We start from the raw sequence: 19,223 nt of genomic DNA, 5'->3' as shown, positions 1-19,223 counted from the left end.
TGAAGTGTCAAAGACAAAAGAGATTCAGAAGCTTAATACCGTAAATCGCTTTTAAAAACACGGCATCTCTGAGTTACCTAAATTTACTGACTGAAGGAAAGTGCAAGATTGCTAGATGAACATTAAGGAGACCAAAACCTTTTTCCACAATAATGAGAGAGTCAAAGAACATGCAAAAAAACCCAACCACAAAACAAAACAAAAACCCCAAGAAACCTAAAGGTAAATAGTAAAGACTTCACACTATTTGTAATTTTATTACTGTAATTTTAGGAACTGCCTAAAAATTAATGAGAGGAATAAAAATATAGCCTTCCCCCCCCCCCAGGTTAAATCATAACAGTACCTGTAGTTACTAGTAAAGACAAACTCAGTAATGCCTTCAGGGAACAGACCCACTATCAGCCAAAGTCAAGCCAAAACTTCCATCCTGACACAGCACTGCAGAACCAGGAGTACATTTAGGGACAGTCGGATGGAACTGTAACTCTCCACAAAGTTTCCAGGATTTACCACTGGCTAGCAACTGCATAAAATATTGCTCTACTTTGAGGTTCCAGTTCCCAATGCCAGCCTCACATGAGCAGTCAGCTCTTCCTGAATACAGATCTGAAATGCATACAAAAGTAGGAGCAATACAAATTTTCAGCTTTAATGTTCTCCTACCAATGGAAAAATAAATATCATTCTCAGTATCTTGCCTCACAAAATTTGATGATGCAATCAAAGTTTAAAAAAAAAAAAATCCCCAAACAAAAAATAACTGTTGTAGGGTCCTCAATTAATTTGCACACCTTCCAGTACACATCTCCTTAATTTGCAAAGACATTACAATGGTTTCATACTGTACAGCAGTTTACTTTCCAATTTGATACAGTTGAAAAAAAATGGTGCCACGTTAACTGTGCTGTAAAGGAGGTGGCAAGGAGCATTTTAATTTCATCTGAAAATCTGTCAGGACAGTTCTGTCATCATAAACCTAGCTCCCTTCCTTTTTGTACCACATACAATGCAATGTGAAAACCTTCCAGTTGAAGAGGATTAATACTGACATTTGAATTTTTCCAATGTATAAGTAATATCAGCTTTAATAACAGCCATACACGTCATCCTTTATGTTATATGACATCTAGAACAAATTTACAGAATCCTTGTTCTCCCAACAGTTCAACACACCAGTGGAGGCAAAAAAGTAGGAATGAAAAACACAGGAGCAAAGACAGTCATTAGAACAAGAAAGAGCAGAAGAGTGTATTTCGTATACCATGCCTACTGTTTAAATTAATAGGAATAGACCAGATAACTGGGACAGAAAATGGCTGCTTCAGCGACCTTTAGTGTGCACAATGCCATCCCTGAGAATGAATCTTAAAAATGGATACGCTCAAAGTACTCATCAAGGAAAGAGGGAACAGGCAACTGACAGCCAGTTGAGAGAGAAGTGAAGTCCATGGTAAGACTTACAATTCTGGGATTTTACATCAGTTTGACCTCAATTTGCATCTCCTTATCAGCCTATTCCTTTAATTAGATTAACGTGTCTTTCATGGCACACCGTAGGTGTTACAGACTGGGTTCTTTAAACGCATTTGAAATGTTAATTAAAAATGCTAACAGCTATACATAGTAATGAAAAAGTGTAGTACCATGAGATTGATGAAATTCATCTGGAAGAAGTATTTAATATAGCAACAAAATCCTGAGCGATTGTCAAATAGCTCTTTTCTGTCAACACTCACTTAACAAAGGCTTTAAATGATCTTTACTAGAGATAGACTATTCTTAGCTGTTTAAAAATGACAGTAGAACAGCCTGATCCCCCTCTAATGGGAGAAAAGTCTTCCAGCATCTCAATGGCCTGAAAGTTTAGTTTGATGATAAAAGCAACATAGCTATTTTTAGCACTCTACAGGCATAAAAATACAGCTCTAAACTATGACCTAGAGCTATGCACAGCCAAGCATCACATCATACGACAGCCTTAACTTTAGCTAGAAGCACGTCTGTAGTTGCTTCAGACTATCATTATTCATCTCACTACCAACAATACCTTTGGATGGATTTAGCAACAAGCATTTGAAATTGTTACCATCTTTTTTTAAATTGCTGCCATCAGCAGAACTCAATTCAAAGGTAGGAGATCTTAATGGACTTTGTAGAAAGTATTTGAGAGACCGTGTTAGGTTAAATGGATTACTACTTCTCTCTGGTACAGACATTGAGAAAGAACCTTAAAAGCAGAAAAACTTAAACTGTCATATTCAGTACAGAAAGTCATTTTTCTAAGCACAGTCTGAGTAAATGAAAAGAGAAAAAAAAAAAGAGAGGGGAAAAAAAGGAAAAAAAAAAAGAAAAAAACTTGTTTTCTTCCAGCAGTAGTAACAGCCTGGAAACAGGATATGCTAGAGTAAGAGACCTTCAAGCAAACTCACCTGAAACAACACTGTTCACAGACAGCTGCAAAGGTAACGTTATTTTATTCCAATGAGTATGCTTGTGTCTGCGTGATTTGTAACAAACTGCAATTTAAAAGCCTATTCCACCAGATTTCTGTTTCCAGGTTATGTAAACAAGAATTTATTTAAAAATTGATATAGAAGTTTTAAGAACAGATCATGTAGAGTTCCAGCACTTAACTTTATTTCATCACTTTTAAAATGTACAGGATACTTCAAATTTTGGAGGTTTGGGGCTTTGTGTTTTGTTGGGGAATTTTGATGTCATTTTGGTTTTGGAGGAGTTTATTATTTGGTTGGGGGGTTTTTTTGGGGGGGTGTTTGTGGTGGTTTTTTGGGGGAGGTTTGTTGTTGTTTGGGTTTTTGTTTTGTTTTTTTAAAAAAAAACACATATATACCACCAGGATAAAAAAGAAAGAGAAATATTCCCAAGATGATAGATATGCACTTTTAAATGCTGAAAACTTCACACAGTTATGTTAACTCAGAAAACAGATGGAAAATATTGTAAAATGTAAGCCTTGTCAGATTTAATTATGGCTCAGCAATTATTGTTATCACTACTTATATGCTACTGCAAAATATTTTGGAATCATTAATAAAGTTTCCTTTAAACATTCAGCTGCTAAGAAGGAAATCTGCAGGTATAAAGACTATCAGTTGGACAGAAATAAACAAAATTTATTTTTCTTCTTTCCCCTCAGGGCTTAAAAATGCCACTTTTTGGCTGGATGAAATGGTCAAAACCAGATTCCTACAAACACACAAGATATCCTGGATCAGAAGTAGTTACAAAAACCCTACTGAGGGAATTGAAATGGCACCTGAAAGAGCGTGAAAGGTTAGTGCAAGAGATTGAAAGTGAACAAAAAGTCCAGAAGACTGGCATGGATTACAACTGGCTGAAGAACTACCAAAACCCTCAAGCAACAATTCCAGCTACTGAACAACGGCAGCTCGAACTTCTGTGTTCACAAATCCAGCCTTGCCAAACAGGAACTGTTCTCAGCAGGTAATTGTTTCATATTTCTCTAACTTTGAATACTCTATCATAAATAAGATTTTTCTTCTACCTAATCTTAAAAGCTTGTATTTGGCTCTGATCTTTCTTCCCAATTAACAATGACCAGCAACTGGAACACATTTTTACAGGTGCTTTAGAAATTACATCTGTAATATATTGTACTTGAAGGAAGTTTTTAATCGGGATTTTCCTAGTCTAATCCAAAACAAGGGAAGTCTCACACGCTTAAACGTGACCTCTCAATACTTTCAGGTTTTTCCCTGTTATTTATCCCCAATATTTATTAAATAGTAACTTAATAACCAAAAATCAAATTAAAGCACTAGTGCAATGCACTGTTACGCAGAAATCCAGCCTCACTGTCCAAAATACTTGAAAGTTTATAAAACCAGCAAATCAGTGGCAAAAAAAAAATTAAAAATTACCATTTTTTAAAAGACAAACAAACCAACCCCCCCATGTTTAACAAAGAAAAATTCTCCTATGCCTGTATTTTAAATAGATTTTCTGCGAACACATAGAAATGACAGAACAAGCCTATGTGCCTTTTAAAGCCCTGAATATACCTAAGGGCGAAGTCAGTTTAAATCAAGTTACCCAGATCGGCCAAAGAAAAAAAAAAAAAAAAAAAAGAAACACATACCCAATAACAATAGCTTTTCATCCTCATAAGAGCTGGACCACATCCAGTGCATTGTTAGAGCTTTTCCTCTTAGAATCTTTTGGGGGAGGTCTGTGGGGAAACGTGGCAACACATTACAGCAGAATACAGGCATTTCCTCCTCCTTCCCCTCCCCTCAAAAGAGCAGAGAGGAAACAGAAGAGTTTTCAACGCTGATGAAGAGATTTCAGTTTTTGTTTGTTTCTAGATTTCGTGAAGTTTTGGCAGAAAATGATGTTTTACCTTGGGAAATAGTCTACATATTCAAGCAAGTTTTAAAAGATTTTCTTACCACCATTGAGAGAGAAAACCAACAAGACCAACTGGTAGATGCATGGAATACAAATTGCTCTGAACATTTCAGCCTGCACGGAGACAGTTCTAACAAATCAGACAAAGATGAAATCCCCACGGTTTCAAGTTATGTTGACAAAAACACACAAAGCATGTTTCCTACCTTCTCTCATAGAATCTGGAATCTACCCTATTACTACCCATCAAGTTAAGATGGTTTGTGTTTCTTTCAAAAAGCTATGTAGCTGTTTGCATTCCTTTCTTGTGATTGCCATCCACAAACACAGCAGTAAGAAATGTGACATGCTCCCCTCTTTTCCAAGTTCAGAAATTAAAATGCTTGATTATAGCTAGTATGCAGTATACAAACTTTAAATATGAACTCTCCTTTTATCTTTATAGTACCTTAAAGATGTTGTGTTTGAAGGCACCTTTTAACCAAACCCATAGATGTTTCTGAAAAAAACTGAAGCATTTTATCTTTTAGCCATTTACAGCTAGATGTACTTAAACAAGAAAAGACTGCTTTCCATATTTTGAAATAGCATCAATCCATAAAGTTTTTGCCTAAAACTTCTGTATTTATCACATATCTTTTGGGCTCTATGGGAACTTTATACTGTGCAAGATAAATGGTTTAATATAATATACCAAATAAACCAATAAATACTTTTTGGACCTGAACAGTTATTTCTTAACTTCAAGAATAAGTTCTAAAATTAAAACAATGTCAGAAGTTTTAACACACTGCATGTATTGTTTCTATATTTTTTCCAAACTGTATTCTGCACGTGCTGAAATACTGTGAAGACAGACAACTACATGAAAATATTGGATATTTAAAGGCATTTAAGAACTAGCTCTCTCTTAAGAAGTTAATGCATTATGTTATTTCAAATAGTTGTACTTTTCATTTGACTTATTGGAAGTTAACCTGAAACCCAGACTCTGCATTAAACATAAAGGTTTTGATCAAATCAGACAGTACTTTTCTAGAATAGCAAGAGAGTGAACAGATTGTTTCCAAAGCACAAGGTGATCTTTTTAAATTTAGGTAAAACAAAATTCCATGGTTTTCAGTTGCCATCATCCATCACTGTGGGTTCATAATAAAGTTTTACAAGACTGATTGGATACGTAGCAGTTACAGCAGGCAATTAGAGCAGAAAATCAATGAAAACATATGCCAGAACTCAGCTTGCTATATTTCCAGTTGGGCTCCAATTTGTATGTAACAAATTTTTACATGACTTATGTAATCTCTTCATCTCCAGATTTCCTTTTAACCTGTCTGCCACATCATAAAAAATGGGCGAGACTCACATGGCCCAATTCACAAAATACTCTATTTTGCAAAGAAAACGGCTTCCTGTGATATTTTCTTCAAACGTACTCAAGATGACATTCAGATTTCCTCACACTGGTAACATCCTCATGCTCCACAGTTGTATCCCCCACCCAAGAAAGAATTTACTAATAATGCAACATAAATTCGGTGAAACAAATAAGACAACATTTTCATAAAAGATAAAAACACTACTTTATAAGCATTCCAAAGGATTTTTAATCTAGAGAACATTTCATGTAAAGAGTGGAACATAATATACATAGAAGGTGAAACAATCAGAACTCTTGCATACACCTAACTGGCAAAGCTCTAGAGGACTAGAGTAAATCAGTTCCTACAGGTCCCTCCACTTTCCATAAACTAAACACACAAAACATCACAAGCATGTGCAAACTCATTACTGATTTGCACTCAGAGCTGCTATACTCTTTGCCCTCCTTCTGTGCAGTTGTTTGTGGATAAATAACAAGAGGTGATCTCAACTTACTCTGCCCTACTGATGCAGAATAAAAAATATCAGATTATTTTCATAAAGTTCTAAACAATCCAGATACAAATCCCTGCATGAGGGCAGGATGGTTTGAAAGAAAGTTCTTCCTCAGTGATAAAGCTCCTCAAAGAGTTAAACTTCAAGTACCTTTTCCACAGGAAAGAGGGTAACAGGTACAGAGTATATAAAAGGCATTAGCAGAATTAATATTAAACTAAGAATTAACATCCACAATGCTGGTTTCAGAAAATAATTTTATTTTGTCAAACATGCAAGATTCCTGCAATGGTAATTCACATAAATTAATTTCTTAAAACAGTACCTTCATAGCTTTCTTTTAGAAAATAGGTTAAAAAAATCCCTAAAAATTTAGCTTCCAAATTTAAGTTTATGAAAAATGGTAGGCCAGTAAATATGCAAGGTCCACTTACCTTTGTGATCATGAAAAACAGGTGGTGGTGGGGAAAACCAAAAAACACAACAACAACCCTACAAGATGACCACAGATACAACTTAACCATTCTTCATAAATTTCACTTCAATTTCACTTTAATATAAACAAATTCAGTCTTCCAAGTCCAGAAACAAGGACCATCAACTACAACATACACTACAGGGCAGTCACTGAATAACAGTTAAAAAATGTATCTAGGCATCATAGACAATTCAATGTTAAATCCCAATGCAATGCTAAGGAAACGCACAAAATAAGCTTATCTGCTTTTATATGTGTGTTTTATTGATGAAACTGATACTAGGCTACTGCATCCAGTTCTAGGGTCCATACCTGGGAAAAAAGGAGAGGGAGAAACCATACTGGGAACTGGAGAGGATACAGGGGGAAAAAAAAAATTATCCAAAGGCTGAGAAAATGCCATCTGCTAAGACCTCACTTTCACCATTTCTTCAAAAACAGAAATGAGAGGCAAACTTTACAGAATATGAGCACTTTCATCCCATGAAAGTATTATGTACTCTCTCTCTACTTAAAAAGCAGAGAAAAACATAGAAAAAGCAAAGGTGTAAGAGCAATAAGACAAACTAAAAAAAGTTAAGTAAGTTTTAAGCAGATCTGCTAGGTTTACTGCAACACACTACAAAAAGAATCTGTACCTCAGTCTGCCAGCAGATGAACTATTTTCTGGAATTCAGCTTACACTGAGATTTCAGCTATAGCAGATAACAGTAACACGGCTGTAAGCCAGTCATTTCCCTGCTGAAGATTTCTGAGAAGTCAACTGATTCTTTAAGCACTTTTTATTTATGGCCTAGACAATTTGCATAAAGTGATCTGAAACGATCTTGTTCCTTACACTAACTCAGCTGATATTTCTGACACAGGCAGGCAGCTGACACAAACCACTCCAGTGACAGAAAGGCGAGTGGTAATAACTTTAAAGGGCAGCAATAGCTCCCACCTGGACAGGTATCAGGTGGAACAAAGAGCACGCAATGTTTTTATCCAAATAAACTGGCTATAGAAAAGGGCTAGCTTGGTGAAAACTACATCTATGAAATGCAAGAAATCAAAGAGAGAATAATCACTTTTTCCACACTTAAGCCTTTAAGTGTTTTAATGTGAACCACAATTGTTTTGATAACAAGGAAGGATTTAAGGGTCTAAATTTCTTTTCATTCAGTTAAACTTGATCAGAGGAATTAAAAAGTTAATCGACAAGCTATTTAAGTATCAAAATTCCAACCACAATTTCTGAGAACTATTATCTTTCCCTAACAAGCTCAATTACTAATACTGCTATTCTGGAGGTAGTTTAGATAAAATAATCTTAAAAGCCTCAGAAAATGATGCATCACTGGCAAAGGAAGAGAACGCATTCTACATCTTCTGAAGGGAGACATGAGGCTTTCAGATCCCACTAAACAGTCTCAGTAACATTTTTGTGAAATACTAGTTATTACACACACTTGTGCGCAATAACACACCTGTTACTACCATTACCAAATTTAGTATTAATCCTACACATTCTTACATACAAATTTAGACAAAAGAAGTAGGAAGCCAGTCTCCATCAATAATCATGTATCCAGCTTGAAATAAATATAAATAAATATTTTAAAAACTTGAAATAACTTTGGGTTTGATTTTCTCAAGAAACAAACTAAGAGTTTTGAAGGAAATATTAAAATAGACTATTATGCTACAAGCAGCCTCAACAAAAGGCAAGAAATTCTTTTGTTTTCAGCTCTTCAAACTGTTTCTTAAGAAGCCAATGAATAGAATCTAAGCATTTCCTACTTCAATTTAAACCTTCTCAAGATTCTTCAAGTTTTGCAAAAGCTCTCTAAATGTAAGCACATTCCCAGAACTGTGAAACAGAAGCGTATATGGAAACAAAACACAGCTGAGCAAATACACCTTCTTATAGCAGTTCTTTTGATTTTGCAGCAGCATGCATATGCACCTATCATCTATACTCAAAGATGTCATACTTCTCTAATGACAAGCAAATTCTGTCTACACTTACATAAATGGCTATTTAGGATGCATATCCCCCCTCCCTTTCTCAGAAAGAAAAAAAAAAGAAAAAACAAACCTGTAAAAATAACTTATCTCTGGTAACACAACTGTCAAACCCCACAATTAAGTTATCTGCTAAGGGCTTTGAGTGGAAGGAGGTATCTGTCTAACCAAAGATAAAGATTCGCCTCTGCCTAGACACACAAGGCTTGATAAATCTTGCTAATTTTTTTACTTAGTAGATTTCAGTGGCTTAATGCTCAGCTGGATTCAAGAATCTGTTGTCGAACGTTTCCCAAGTACTACAGAAATGTTATTGGCACCTAAATAAAGATGGAGAAGTCCCAGGCATCTCACATATACCGGGTTTAGGAATTACATTCGCAGTAAATAACCGTAAAAAACTATAAAATTCTGTCTGGTCACTTCTGGAAAACTTTAACTACTTGCATAAAACCCAATAGCTTTCAGAGATTCAGAGCTTGCTAATGGCAGCACTTTTACATTGAAGGATGAGAGGGGATAAATATTTTGATGTGCCAGTTTTGTCCTTTCCTTGAAGCAAAGACAGAAACTGATAGCCTGAACAGTCTCTGCTGAACTGTCTGCTGTTAAGATATTAGGGAAAAGGTTCATTCTTTCTCAGTAGCCAACGTACACCCTTTAAGAGAGTTTCTGAAACACGGCGACCCATACTGCTATACATCACACAGGAAAAGAGAGACACTCACTCTAGATTGTATCTGCAGCTAATTTTGAAAAAGACTTTAGTATATGAAAGTACATACAAAACACTTTTCTGTAGCCACCATGAATACATTAACCAAACCTGATCTAAAAATTAAGATTCTCATGCACTGCCACACCACCTTCCAGTTTAGGCAGCATCCAGGGAAAAGTCCTTTCTGCCCGTTCGTTCATCCGTCCCCAATATCCAGGTACTAGTAAAAACCAAATGTACCTGGCTGCTATGCAAATATACATACAGTTCTCCTCCTTGACTTTAAACTCTACCATCTGAGAATAAAGCACATCCAAGGAATGACAAGCCAATCAATATACCTTGAACTCACTTTATCCTGGTAATTTAAATGCTTCAGATAGGTCAGAAGAACAATGAACATACACAATTTAGTTAAAAAACACACAGCAGTCTATTCAGAAAAACAGACTGTTAATTGCTGCTCAGAGAAAACAAAGAGTTCCCATAGGGAAGCAAACAAAGATTCAGTTTGAAATAACTGAGAACATCTGCTGTAGGTGACATTAGTATCTTAACTGCTGAAAAATTGCTGGCTGGAGAGGAACAATAGAAGAAAGAAGGAGAACAGCTAAGAAATGTCACATTTTCACAAATTTGTAGCATAACACATTAAACTTAGCAACAAAGTTATAAGGTAGGTAAGCAGATATTCTTAATAATGAGTAGGTGTTATGAACTTTGGCATAAACAAAGAATGAATCAACTCAAAGGTGCTCAGTTACATATAATACATGAAACACTACTGGTCAAAAAAATTATGCACTCTAAAATAATTATTTGGCATTCAAGGATCAGCCACTGAAAACAACATGATAAAAGCCAGTAATACTTTTAAGGGACTATGAGGGGAAAAAAAGATCAGCCCAAATCAGCAGTGTTACTCATTGATTTAGTAAACACATAAAAAAAGACTCAGTCAGAATATTATTCCCCATTGAACAAGTAAGCTTACTCCTGAATCTCATTTTATTTATCACTTGCCACTGTCAAAATTCCTAAGCTACACACCTTAATCAGAACAAACCAGGTCTTTTCTAACTGTTCTACAGTTTTTCGACAGCACTTGCTGCAATTGCGCAACAGTGCTAAAACTCTTCAGAGAAAGGAAGTCCCACACATACCATGCCTAGTGATGATTGAGACAATACAGGCAAGTAGCAAATCAGAAAATAACTGAAGCATTAAACCCACAGAAACACACCTATCCATACCTGGACTACAGCCACAAACATTACTGAGGACATTAGGCTGGAATCCAACAACCACACCACTGAGCCCACAAGGAGCAGGGGAGCCACAGGGGGCAACCCAGACCCTGGAGAAATGCCCTGCACACCCAGAGCCACAGGCACACTCACAAGAGGGAAACCACCGATACCCTCACAGACAGCCCTTCACCCCGGGCACGAGGAGCATCTCCCAGCCACCAAGAGTGGAGGCCCAACACCCTGCACTCACCCCGCAGCCGTTAAGGGCTCCCGTGCAGCGAGAGAGCCTGGGGGGCAGCAGAGAGCACTGCACGTGGCACCTGACTGCGCCTCCTCGCCCAAGAACTCGACAGCAGTCACGGCTTTGCCGATGGTGAACCAGTCGCTGATCTGCTCCCCGGTGAGCTTCCGCAGCATTATGGCGGCCACACGAGGCTCAACGCCCGCGCCTCGCACCACAGCTCCCACCACGCGCGCCTGCCTGCACCGCCCCCTTCCCGCCTTCGGCCCGGCCACGCCCCTGACACGTGACCCAGCCGCCAGGCACTTCACTCTGCAGCCACAGCTGCGGGAAGGCCGCTGTTCTCGTTGCCGAGGTGCGTTCCGAGCTCAGCAGTGCAGCCTCCCGTCCCGCCCGGTCCCTCCTGGGCTCTTTCCGGGACAAGGCTCCCTCCCTTCTTAGCCACGGGAGGTGCGGGGCAGTCACTTTTCCCCCTTACACCCACAGAACAACGGCCGAGAGCTGCTCAAGAATCCCAGTCGGCCTGTCCTTCCCGTCACCTGGAGGAAGTGGCCCACAGGCGCGTAGATGCCTCAGCCCTCCTGAATCTGACCCAGCAGGTGCCTCCCAGCCCTCCAGGACAAGCGATTCTCTAAGCGACACGCTATGTAAAGACACGACAGGCCTTTCCCAGCGTTGTCCCTGCACAGGACACTTGCTGTGTTCCCTCCGGAAGTAGGAGTGAGGCGGAGATCGGGCAAAACCCCGTGGTGAGAGGGACCCTGGGACTGCGTGTGGATTGCTACAGTGACAGGAACTCTGTGAGGCCCTGGAGCGGCTGAGGGGGGCGCCGGGACGTGGCGGGTATCAGACGTTGAGCGAGGCCGCTTCCCCCGCGCACTGCGGGCCATGAGGAGCGGCAGCGGCGTCGGGGGGAGGCGCAGCCGCACGGGGTCCGGGCTGGCCGGTCGCAGGCGGGGTGCGCGCGGCGTTCCTGTCCTCCACAGCCGTAGGTGGCGCTGCGCGGCGGCGGCTGCGCCTCTGTTGGTCCGATGTCTTCGCTCGTTGGCACGTCCTTTCCCGGCATCCCTGGCGGCGGTAGCGGAGCCCGTCCCCGTTCGGTGACCTTCGCTGCCAGCCCGCGCGCTCCCGGCTCTAACGGTGGGTTTCGGCCCAAGCGAGCGCTGCCGGGTGTTGGCGGGCATCGCTCAGGGCTGTCTCGGGAGGCAGTTGTGGTTCACCTGGGGAAAGGGAGGGGACGCGGCCAGCGGCGCTCCAGCTCTGCCGTTACCCAGCACCCCCCCCCCCCCCCCGTGCGGAAGAAGCCGTGTGGGTCAGGCCTCGGGCGGGCGGCAGGTACCCCGCGCTGCGGGGCGTCACGGCGGGGAGGGCAATGAGAAAGTCAATTCAGCGCTGTTCCGGATAGATTTCAGAAAAAAGGCCTGAGCAATGTCGCGACAGCGAGGCGTTGGGGAAAGGTTTCTGCCGGGTTTTAGCAGGGTGTTAATTGGAAATAGCGTTGTTTATTGTCTGTGTTTTATAGTGATGGGAGAATCTTTTCCTTCCTATTCAGTCTCCTTGTTAGTATGTCTTGATATTTTGCTATAGCAGAATTACTGCTATTGTGGCACTATTCTTTTGAAACCACAAATACTGGAAACTTTGGGGGAGGTGCAGTGTTCTTAATAGTATTGGAGAAAGCACAACGCTGTTTCAGGAAATCTGTCCACAGTAATAAATTCGATTGAAGTGTCTGTCCATAAACAAGTAAACATAAATGTGGGTTTGTCTATAATTATACATTAATTACCATGAAGATGCTTTCATTCTTTAAGAAGCACCTAGATTTTTCCAGTTGTTTTGACATTGGCTACCCTTGTATCCTTTTTGATGCTTGCCAAAGGATGCTTTACATTTAGTAATGGTAAATAAGTAAGTAAGCATTACCTCATAAAAGTTTAAATCTGATTTTCTTTCCTGGGACTCTGGTTTACCATATACTGGTCATATGTGTATATAGCTGACTTAATTGGGTTGTAATAAGTGTAAATGGTGACTTGATTGGGGTGAAGTGCTGTATGTAAGACAGTAGAACACGTAGTATTTCAGTGCAATGTGGTGCAAATGGGAGTTAGGGTAAGCTTTATTTTAAAATATCTTACAGTTTTCTGTTTGTCTAACAAAGCTGCATAGAAAGGAAAAAAACCCCATCAAGAGGCTTCTTACTCTTGGGGCATGTTTTGAAAGTAAAATATTCATGATAAATCATTAATTCAGTAGCTCAGCATCATTTATTTTGCTATTTTGAGTAGAAATTACCATATTGGGAGAGACAGCTGTGGGGGATGGAAGGAAACTAACTTGGTACTGTAAGGCAGCAGCCTCTCTAGCTTGTCCAGAATGAGCCTTTTCTCCTGAGACAATCTGGAAACATTAAAAAAAGCTGTCACTGATAGGGGGAGAGGAGCCTAGCTATTGCTACTCTGTAAATGCTCTACTGAGTCATCTTTGAACCCTCTAATCAGCTGTAATTTATTATTTTTTATTGTCTTAGCCCATAAATTGTAACCTTAACTCTGAAGTTTCATTGTTTTGCTTTGGAGTAAGTACTTCTGCATGTTTGGGGATTTTTTTTTTTAACCTGTAAACTGCTGCTGATATATATCAGGAGTATGTATATACATAAATATATGTATATATATTAAAAATATAGCAGGTAAGAATACAGTTGCAAAACTCACCATGGCAACACTTCCTGTAATTTTCAGATGGTGCAGACTATGCTTCCAAAGTCATTGAGAGCCATGAAATTCTACTTCACTACTGTGTATCAAGAAATATGGGTTGGTGTAGCATTAACAGCTTATGTCTACTACAAAATTTCATATGGTGGTAAGTTACACATTATAGTCTTCATTAGCTGTTACTTTATAGATAAGCTTTATAGATAAGCTTTATAGATGAGAATATCCTTAACAGTTAGAAATCAGTCATTGAAAACATCCAGCAAAGAAATTAATAGTTACTTAAGGCCAGGTCTTTGCCATAAAAATTTAGAAGTTTTAACATGCTCAGTGTAGAAGTTTACACTGACAAAAATACTCAAATACCAGCGTAACTGTGCCTACATTATGAAGGTAACGTATGAATTGGTTTTAAAAACACATATCTAACTTGAAACGTATAGCCAGAGGCTTCTCCTGTAGATCTGTCCTGAAGAGGAATGTAAGATTGTTCTGAACTAAAACTTACTTTGATTAGAATTATTTTTTTTTTAGAATTAGTTGTTAAGTTTTTGCTCAAGATCTGCAAAAAAATTAGTTTTTAAAAGGTTTTCCCATGTGAACTTGTGAAAGTTAAAGCACTTCGTTTATGCGTACCTCAAAATGTGAGGTATGTCATTGCAGATTAAAATGTGTGTTACTAGGTGATATTGGGTCACTTTCTCAGCGGACGAAACAGAACATCTAACATAAAAATAATAAATTTGAGTGGGCCGGGTCCCTCAAAGTAGAAGGGTACAATAGATTACGGTGTCTTAAAGGTCCTGTTCTTCAATTTAGGCTATGCTGAAAAAATTCCAAGTCAAACCCTTTACTAGCTGTCATGAACAATGAAACGTTATTAACTGTAGGCAAACTTGACAGGGAAAGGAACCCCTCACTGTGAGCACAGCCGAGTGATGTTACCTCAACATTTCTCTAGCTTTGTCCAAATAACTTGTAGCATGTCCAAAACTGTTGCACTACGTTTACAAGCTGAAGTAAACATAAGCAGTTGAACAGCCCAGGGGGGGAGTTTAGCTTTTGCTTTAACTTCTAATTTCAAGGAGAATTCAAAATTGAGAGACTGTTTCAAGTTTGTACTCATGTCATGCTACTTTTATTTTCATTTATGATTTAGATAATAGATGTGGTGGTGTAGGGTTTTGAAGGCCAAAACCTTGATAAGGGGCAACTGTATGCTCTGTATACTAAGCATTATTTTAAAGTGAAAATAGCTGTTAATAGCTGTAGCCGTTTCCACAGTTCGCGGAACAGTTTTGCAAATAAAAATAATACATTCATTTATAGACGTGTATGTTGTAGAATAACTTAGTTTGGAAGGGACCTCTTGAGCTCACCTGGTCCAAACCACTGCTTAAAGTAGTTAGATCAAGTTGCTCATGGCTTTATTCATAATTCAAATTACTATTTCCAAGGCATGACTTCTTATGACTGTCTTCCTTATGAAGAACTTTTTCCATCTATTTTTGTCTGATCACTGTGAATCACTATTTTAGAAGAAGAATTACAATGGGAATGTAAGATAAGCTATTTTACTTACAAAGGAAGATTTTAAACCAAACTGTATTATTATCACTTTGGTTTACATCTGTATGTTGTGTGTGTATATATATCCATATCTTATGTAAAATAGTACCATTATGTATACATTTATTTTGAATTACAGTAGTCATCTTAATGGCTACAATATCTAAATGCATGGAGTCTTGGTTAATTAAAAACAACTTTTAAAAAATCAATATAACGTTTACTGACATGAACCATAGCCAGTATGCATTGTACACTTTTTAAATCTTGTTCAAGGTAAATTAGCAAATCGCAAGTAGTATAATATAATTGAAATTTATCTGTAAAAAACAAATAGGAAGTATTTTTTTGAACTGTCATTGTTCAGCTTGTTTTTTTTGTTTTTTCCAGGCAAAAAAGCAGTGGCAGATAGTAAGTATTAAACATCTAATACCCTGTTGTATTTTTTAAATGAGTGCAGTAAAACTTAGCTGAGCGTATTTTACATAAACTTGGGGGTTAAGTTAGGGATTTAGAAAATGTTTAAAGACTACTTCAAAATACCTAGTTTTGGTTGTATTGATGGTTTTATAACCTAGAAACATCTGTGAATGTGCACAGATGCTACCACTGTCTTAACTTGTCCTTTGCAGAGGTTTTAGGAGTAGAAATGAAGTTGTATGCCTTGACTGGTTGCAGGGAGGAATTCTTTTAAATAATAGTAATAACCATTTAATGTAATTACTTAAATCAGGACAATCTCAAGAGTAGCTGCTATTTTAGCTGTCAAGAAACTAAGAAGTTTAAACTTGTATTTTGAACTTGTATTTTTATATCTTCTATAAAGTAGTCTTTACATATTCATGGACAGTTTCTTCTGACATCACATTGGAATTTAATTTTTCATGAGCTGCTATATCTCAGTTAACTTTCTGCAGCATGATAGATAGCCTATTTGCTCCCAGTTGAATTCGTATATGCAAACATTATTTCCATTTTTAAATGTGTTATTAGTGAAAATACTGCCCAGTAAACTTAAGGATAATAGCATAAATAAACTTTAATTTAGAAGAACCATACCAAAACTGAGGAAAAATGGAAGTTTGTCTGCAATAGTGCTTTAAAATTTGTGAAAGAGGATTTTTAGTATTGGCCAAGTTTATGTATGTAGTTTGAAGGTTTTGCTTTATGTGACAGGGCAGTTGAATCTGCCAGTTCTTGTACTCAAATGTAGATACAGTTGTCTGTTTCAGGTTCTGAACTACATTCCTGAATTGATTTGCTCTGCTGTTTGAACAGTCTAACTCGTGTCTTTGTTTCAGAGTCCTCTGATGCTGGCCATCATTAACGGCCTCTTCTGGGAGTATGAATTTGGTGGTTTGTCTTCTTCACTGTAAATGAAGCAAGTTACAACCATAGGGAAGCTAATTCTAAAACTGTACCTGATCCATCTGTTGTAATTAGAAAACTAATAAATCCATTCAGCAAGAAGGAATTAAACATGTTGGACAAAGTATACTGGAGTCTGTCAACCTAATTTTTAGAATAACCATTTTTTGTTTTATACAAATTTCATGTTAAACTTCTTAATTGTACTTTGTATAAGACCAAATTTCTACAACTAAACTTCTTAATAGAATTAGCCAACATTTCTTATAATAGCATTAAGCCTTTTTTTTTTCCCCCAATGATATCTTTTTTTGGCTAGAACTTTTTAAATACCCCATCTGCTTTTAAAATGTCATTTAATAGTGTGCCAAGTATGAGGACTTAATTCTCAGCTTTTTGTCAACTTGTGGTGCAATAATTAAGAGTACAAAAAGTTATTTTTAAAACCTTGCATTTTTAAAGAGTTCTTAGTTCTACAAGGCTTTAAAACAAAAGCTTTATTGTTATTAAAACACCATGTGAAATGTTTACAAACTTTTTGGAAAGTACATTATTGGCAACTATCTTTTTTTGTCCTTCATATTGAGTAGACCTATGGAATTATTATGAAAGGCTCTTCCTTTAGTCACAAATTTTGCAAAGAAGTAATAACGTACTCATATCATATGAGAAAATTTATATTACATGGGCCCTCATCTGCCATTTGAGCTTATGAAAATCTCAGAAGTTAAAGGGAATAATGAAATCACTTACAGTGGCAGCAGTTAATATGAGTATAAACAAACATTTAACTGACTTCAAAGAGTTTTCCTTTTTCCTGAAAATTTAGAAGTAATATATGTGTTGCTAAGATGGGTCATTAGTGGTTTTTGCAGATAGCTGTTAAAGTAACTCCATAGCTAGTATTATATTTTGGAGACTCTAGGAACCTATACTATCTTAACAAAAATCAGTTTTCAGAACTGTATGTACTGAGTTTTGTGCCAAGGATACATAGCGTATAAAACCAAAATTGGACTTCATGTCATGTTTTGTTTAAATTTAGCCTAATCTGCTTTTGAGAAGATTAAGAGGCTTAAGTCATTTTAATGACTTAATGCTTACGTACATCTTTTTAACTACTTCATTGAAACATCTTAAATCTTTCAGCTTGATTAAAGTTTTGCTTTTCAATCTCTCTGACTGCAGTATCTGGCCATAATTTAAATATTTTGTATTTGAATATTCAGGAGCTTGATAACCTTACCTGCTGATGGTAAACATTTTAAACAGTCCAAACACTGTGCTGCCTTTAATTTCTTCAAAATTTATACTTCTGCTTAAGCTTAATACCTGTACCTATTATGAGTAGAGTAAAATTACCAGTCATATTTCTCTGAAAGCTTTTTTTAAAAAAGGCAGGCATAGTATTACTCAATTTCAAATGAATGAGAAGTAAAGAAACAAATAGTGAGTTCTTTCTACATAAAACCAAAAGCACCCTCAAGAAGGGAACAGAGAATAAAAACTAGAAGAAAATGGAGCTTCAAATGAACAGATATTTGGCCAGTGGTGATTACAGGGTGGGTCAGAGTTATGGTATAGTTAATAAGTGGTTCAGATTGATAATTTATGCCAGGTAAGGAGCTATATATCCATTTGTAATGCAAATTTATGATCACTAAGTTATAGTTCCTAAGATACTACACATACTTCAAATGACCTGCTTTAGCAATTTTCAATTACAGAGCTGAGGAAAACAAGCTAGAGAAAAAAACATTAATCACTGCAGGACTTGCTTCACCTTAGCTAGAACCTAGCACACGGGAACTGAGCCACATCAGCAGGCTGTCTGATCTAGAGGTTAATTGAAAAGCAAGAGGAGCTTCTGCTAACCTGCCTGTGGAGCACAGTTAACTGCACTTGTAGGTAAACTTAACCTACTCCAACTCCTAACGCTTCTTGATATCTGACTTGCGTGATTTTCTAGTAGGGAAAGAAGGTACGTATGGGCAACAATGTCTGGATTAAGAAAACTACAGTTTCTACTGAAATAATGCTGTCTGCAACTAGTTCTTCCATTAGTGCATCTCCATCAGAAATTTCTGTGAAGGTTGCAGAATATTCCTTCCTGTTTGTGATTCTTTACACACAAATCTCTGCAAAAGATAAGGGAAGTAAAACTGGTATGTGTGTTTAAATAATTTTTTTTTAATTGAGTAGGATACAGGAGGAGGAAATTATTTTTCAGTTAGTAGTTTGACTCAAAAGCAGAAATCAACACACCCATAATGTGTAACAGCTCTAGTACTATCTATATACTCTCTGCTCCTCTATGCTGAAGCATACCAGATAGTATAAAAGACAATAGAGGAAAGTTAGCTAAGGCATTGTAAGTGCCATTTCTTATTTACAGCAAGGTGTGTGAGGAGCAATCAGTTTTCTTTGCAGCACTAGCACCTGGAACATAGCCCTAGGTAGAGAAGCATTGCCAAGGAGTACCCTGGAAGTGAATACTCTTATTTTAGAATATGTACCTTTTTTTCTAATTTAGCTAAGGTGATTTCTAAAGCTAACTTAAAATTTAAGTTTTCTTGGTCCAGGTAGGTGTCCATATAGA

General features: G+C 37.7%; 3 protein-coding genes across 3 annotated transcripts in view; 2 read left to right on the top strand and 1 right to left on the bottom strand.

The window, feature by feature from the left end:
• TDRD9 (tudor domain containing 9) overlaps positions 1–11,140 on the bottom strand; it is a 93,055-nt gene extending 81,915 nt beyond the window's left edge. The window contains exon 1 of the mRNA XM_054828796.1: positions 10,974–11,140. Within this exon, the coding sequence (XP_054684771.1) occupies positions 10,974–11,140 (167 nt within the window). The remainder of the gene's footprint in view (positions 1–10,973) is intronic.
• RD3L (RD3 like) lies at positions 1,347–4,647 on the top strand. The gene is given in 5 exon segments (XM_054828795.1): positions 1,347–1,453; positions 2,374–2,465; positions 3,079–3,141; positions 3,144–3,468; positions 4,350–4,647. Coding segments are annotated over 5 exon segments (885 nt in total).
• A 333-nt stretch (positions 11,141–11,473) lies between the features above and the next one.
• Positions 11,474–16,751, top strand: ATP5MJ (ATP synthase membrane subunit j). The gene is made up of 4 exons (XM_054828430.1): positions 11,474–12,104; positions 13,712–13,835; positions 15,647–15,667; positions 16,558–16,751. Exons 2-4 carry the CDS (start codon positions 13,712–13,714, stop codon positions 16,581–16,583), a joined length of 171 nt encoding a protein of 56 aa, XP_054684405.1. The 5' UTR covers positions 11,474–12,104; the 3' UTR covers positions 16,584–16,751.
• Positions 16,752–19,223: the final 2,472 nt, after the last annotated feature.

The sequence above is a fragment of the Grus americana genome, chromosome 5 (genome assembly GCF_028858705.1).
Source record: "Grus americana isolate bGruAme1 chromosome 5, bGruAme1.mat, whole genome shotgun sequence".
NCBI classification, from domain to species: domain Eukaryota; kingdom Metazoa; phylum Chordata; class Aves; order Gruiformes; family Gruidae; genus Grus; species Grus americana.
Note: the sequence above shows the minus strand (reverse complement) of the source record. Positions and strands in the feature narration are given on the sequence as shown.

What these genes read in the sequence shown, in the direction of transcription:
- ATP5MJ (XM_054828430.1), top strand. Translation starts at nt 13,712, where the DNA reads ATGGTGCAGACTATGCTTCCAAAGTCATTGAGAGCCATGAAATTCTAC. An exon ending in CTACAAAATTTCATATGGTG is followed by an intron (nt 13,836 to 15,646) that starts GTAAGTTACACA and finishes TGTTTTTTCCAG; the next exon opens with GCAAAAAAGCAGTGGCAGAT. An exon ending in CAAAAAAGCAGTGGCAGATA is followed by an intron (nt 15,668 to 16,557) that starts GTAAGTATTAAA and finishes TCTTTGTTTCAG; the next exon opens with AGTCCTCTGATGCTGGCCAT.